This window comes from Capsicum annuum, chromosome 2 (genome assembly GCF_002878395.1).
Source record: "Capsicum annuum cultivar UCD-10X-F1 chromosome 2, UCD10Xv1.1, whole genome shotgun sequence".
In the NCBI taxonomy this organism is placed as follows: Eukaryota; Viridiplantae; Streptophyta; class Magnoliopsida; order Solanales; family Solanaceae; genus Capsicum; species Capsicum annuum.
This window is the reverse complement of record NC_061112.1, coordinates 93,518,122-93,522,799: the sequence shown is the minus strand read 5'-3', so window position 1 is coordinate 93,522,799 and position 4,678 is coordinate 93,518,122. Positions and strand designations below refer to the sequence as shown.

The following is a 4,678-nucleotide window of genomic DNA, read 5'->3' as shown; positions in this document are numbered from 1 at the left end:
AAAATGATAAACTATGAGTATTTAAAATATTGGAGACAAGATATGGAAGAAATAAGATTAGAAAAAATGCTTATGAAAGAGAATTTAATCGAATATTTTAGAACAAAAGATATAGAATATTTAGAATACCTTAAAAATAATATAGAAGAATTACAAAGACTAAGAGAAAAAACTAAAGAATACTACAGTAAAGAATTTAACCAAATACCAGTTAATCACCCCCAAGATATGAACAATAAACTAAAAATAAAATTATTTAGAGAAGTTAAGAAATATCCACGTACAAATAAAAATAGATCTATTACAATAGATCTATTTTAGTTATCCGCACCCACTCCAATTACTTAATTTCAAAAAGGGAATATTGTGATGGTACCTATAAACAATCTCGCTTAAATAGTTATTCAAATATTTAAATTTTAATGTAATTCTTTTCTTATGAAACAAACTTTACTAACATTTGCATTCATTCATAAAAATAAAGATAATATATAAGCCATATTGAAATTTACACAACAATAATATATAGGGCAAAATTCAGAAATAGCATACTTATCCCCTTAATTATGAGTTTTATAGCAACAGTCTTATAATTACAGAATATAGCAAGTTGTTTTTTGTATTTTTGCAAACTGTTGCTACAAAAATACAAATACATATGATTTTTACTGCCCTTATAATCGATATGTATTTTGTATTTTTATAAACTATTGCTACAAAAATACAAATATATACAAATACATATGCTACAAAATGTAATTTGATAAAAGTGTTGTTATTTTTTGTAATTTAATAGTTAAGTATGCTACTTTATGTATTTTTTCCTAACATAAATAAAATATATGCCGTAGTTTGTTTCTTCATTGAATAAATAAGAAATAAGCATTAAATACTCTCTTAAACTATGGGCAAAGTTGTTATGACACACTCTAATACCACATGAGTCCTATTATCCCCTCCCCTCCCCCTCTCGAACTCAATTTTAGTGTATTATTGTCACTCTTTTATGCTGATATAGCATCTTTATTACATAAATTGAGGCCCACATCAGCTAAAGAGGTTGACAAAAGGTGCCATGTCCGCTAAAAAAATGACAAAAATATGTTAAAATTTAGATCGAGGGGTAATAGGACCCCTATGAAGTTAGAGTGTGTCGTAACAAATTTAGTCGTAGTTCAGAGTGGTATTAGATTCTTTACTCAAAAAATAATCTTCCAAAATCAAGAGATATTTATCAACGAGATTTATAAATAATAGAGGTTGAAAAAACAGAAAAGTACCTGTTCAAATAGTTAAAGGTAGAGGCAGCACATTAAATAAATGAGGTTTTTACCCTGTTGAATTACTTAGATGGGGATGACTTTGAGTTGGAAGAAACCATCATCTTTGAGCCAATGACGATCACGAACATGATAAAATATGGTTGTACCATCAATGCCATCCCACTCACCAACACCGACACAAAAATCCATGGACATTCAAAGAGGATTTCTAAGACAATGAGGTTGTGTTATCGAACTGATCGTTATGATGAAGGGCACCACCACTGATGATTGCCTTCGTTGTTGTTATTATTGTTGTTGTTGCCACTTCCGAAGTGAGACGTGGTAATGATTTGGAATTCGGGAATGTATTTTTGTGAGGTTGTCACCTGAACTCATGTTGTTGTAGTTGCTTCCATGTAAATGACGTCATCTGGACATCCCATTTTGGTATTAATTATATCCAAGCAGTAACAACAACATGAGTTTAGGCAGCAGCCTTTAAAATATAAATGAGAAGATACCTTATTTCACCTTTAAACTATACACAAAACGGATGAGATATACCTCGTCTTAACGGGGTTTCTATTACCCCTAAATTAATTAAAAGTGTAATTTTGACACTCTTAGTATCTACGTGGCACACATGTGTGCCTACATGGCTCCTTCGGTGTGTTGTGCCATGTATGTGCCACATAGGTACTAAGAATGTCAAAATTATAATTTTAATTAGTTCAGGGGTAATAGAACCCCTTTAAATTAACATGTGTCTCAACCATTTTAGGTATAACTCAACGGTGAACTTAGAGTATTATGTCAAAATAAATTCCCAAACTCAAGGCCATCATGACATGCTTTACTTTGGTAACGGCAACAACAAAAATAATATCAACTACATGAAACTTACTAGTAGTGGGGTCCACCATCATTAAAATCAGTTCGATCTCTGCGTATCCTTATCCTCGTAAATGGTTGTTTAGAATTAAGAAAAAATTAAAATAGACATAAGAATATGAATTTTATGAATTGTGAAAGTCTAGATATAGTCCCTTTGTTTAGAGAATAAATAATCTTTGGTAATCATATATATGGAGAAAAAAAAATTATTTTTCCAAATATTATTATATGAAAAATAATTGATTTAAAAACTACTCGATACACATGTTCGTGATCTACCTATCTTAAATCACATCCTCTCAAGGCAAATTGCATTGTTTTGATGTGAATGCTTGGTGCAGATAAGTATTCACCTTTGTACTGAGAAGGTATTAAGGATATGAGCATAATAATATATAATGTCACAAGGAATTAAATTTCTTGTGGGTTCACCTCATAGGAGTAGCTAAAGCTGTTGTCCGCAAACACGCCACCGTCGACAGTAATAGCACCAGCACACCGCCACCGCCGATAGTAACAGCAGTCGTCTTCACCAATAGTTCACAAATATCACGTGATTTCTCCGATTGTTACTCACTGGAAAAACATCAACTCCGGCGAAGTCAAAACTCCACCAGCCCAAACCACCATTGACCAACTACAACCGCCTTCGCTGGGGCAGTTGTAGCCATTTTCCGTATCCCATTACTTTGACTCCGATGTCGACGTCGGCGCCGGCGCGTCTACTCTCATCTATCTCCCCTTTTCTCTCTCTCCAGTTCTCTCTCTCCCCCTCTCTTTTCCTTCGCCTTTTCGCTCATTGCACTGCTATTGCCGTCAAGATAGGGTTTCCGTCGGCTCGACCCCAGCATATGATGGCCTCCTGTGTCCAGATTAATAGGCTGTGCTCGAGCAAATCTGACTCTGGCAACACCCAGGTGACTTTAAGGCGACGCTACGGTGATATTATTCCATCGACCAATTACAGGGACGCGGTATAACAGTAGGATAAAGGCAACAGCGGTAAATTTTGGCAACCAATTTCTACACCAATTTGATGGAATTCAACAAAGAAATTAAGAAAACGTCCATCACTGTGTCTTCTCCACGTATCAGGTGCACTCGTTTCATTCTTCACTAGTTTATTTCTTTATAGTTTAATGGGTGTAGGATTTCTATCTCTCTGTCTATCTTTATATCCTGTCTTCTTTTCTTGATTTGTTCCTGTGGGATTACGATTTTTATTTTATTTGGTATAGTGTCTGTTGTTGCTTGTGAGTAGCAACCTCGTTTGCTGATTTTTATTGGATTATTTAGCAATTTTTAGATGTACCCTTTTACTTGGCGTGTTTTTGTCTTCTGTGTTCTTTACTTTTTTCTAGTGTATTCTTTTGAGTGGTGGCTGCAGTGATAGATAGCGGACTAAGGTCATGTCATATTTTGGGGTCGGAGCGGGGACTGGGTCTAGGTATGAGTTCAGGGTTGGGGGAGAGGGGGTGTAAGTATAGGTTTGCTAAGGGTTCTTCTAGGTTGAGAGTTGAGTCCTGGAACATAGGAACGCTTCAAGAGGTGGTGAAGATTCTTAGAAAGAGGAGAGTTAGTATAGCATGTGTCCATGAAACTAAATGGAAAGGTACTAAGGAGAGAGATTCGGATGGATATAAGTTGTGGTACACGGGTAGCATGAGACATAGAAATGGGGTAGGTATCTTAGTAGATAAGGATCTTAGGGAGCAAGTGGTGGAGGTTAAGAGAGTTAGTGAAAGGTTGATATCTATTAAGTTGGTCAGTGGAGGGTCTTCGGTGAACATTATTAGTGCCTATGCTCCGCAAGTAGGTTTGGACAAGGAGGAAAAAAAGAGCTTTTGGGAGGTTTTGGATGAGGTGGTGAGGGCCGTCCCGAGAACTGAGAAGCTTTTTCGTGAGAGAAGATTTCAATGGGCATATTGGGTCTTTTAAGAAGGTATAATGATGTGCATGGCGGTTTCAGTTTTGGATAGAGGAATGAAGGTGAAGCTTTTCTTCTGTATTTTTCTAGGGCTTTGGGGGGATTGATAGTGAATTCGAGTATTCTAAAGAAGGGGGAGCACCTTATTACTTTTCGAAGCTCAGTGACTAAGACTAAGATTGACTTTTTTCTCCTTAGGAAGGATGATAGAGCACTAAGTAAATACTGTAAAGCCATACCTAGTGAGAGTCTTTTGACTCAACATAGGTTGTTAGTGATAGGCTTAGTAATTAACATGGGCAGAAAAAAGATGATTGTGGAGGCTCAGTCTAGGATTAAGTGGGGTAGCTTGACGTTGGCTAGTTCTTTAGAGACGACGGGGGGAGGGGGGGGAAGTTTAAGGACTCGGGAGAGTAGAGGGGATGTGGATAGTATGTGGGAGACGACTGCTAGCTGCATTAGGGAGACTACTAGAGAAGTGTTGGGTGTCTCGAGAGGTCGATTTGGTAAGTATCAAGGGGATTGGTTGTGGAACGATGAGGTTAAGAGGAAGGTCGAGTCTAAGAAGGTGGCTCATGCTAAGTTGGTAGAG

The 4,678-nt window shown here is 36.6% G+C and overlaps 1 protein-coding gene across 1 annotated transcript; it reads left to right on the top strand.

The window, feature by feature from the left end:
• Nucleotides 1–3,608: 3,608 nt before the first annotated feature.
• On the top strand, nt 3,609–4,257 carry LOC124896209 (craniofacial development protein 2-like). Its single transcript, XM_047407737.1, has 2 exons — nt 3,609–4,088; nt 4,177–4,257. Exons 1-2 carry the CDS (start codon nt 3,609–3,611, stop codon nt 4,255–4,257), a joined length of 561 nt encoding a protein of 186 aa, XP_047263693.1.
• The last annotated feature ends 421 nt before the right edge of the window (nt 4,258–4,678 follow it).

Coding starts and splice junctions, on each gene's coding strand:
- LOC124896209 (XM_047407737.1), top strand. CDS start 3,609: ATGAGTTCAGGGTTGGGGGAGAGGGGGTGTAAGTATAGGTTTGCTAAG. Junction 4,089..4,176: donor GATTTCAATGGGCATATTGG/GTCTTTTAAGAA, acceptor GTATTTTTCTAG/GGCTTTGGGGGGATTGATAG.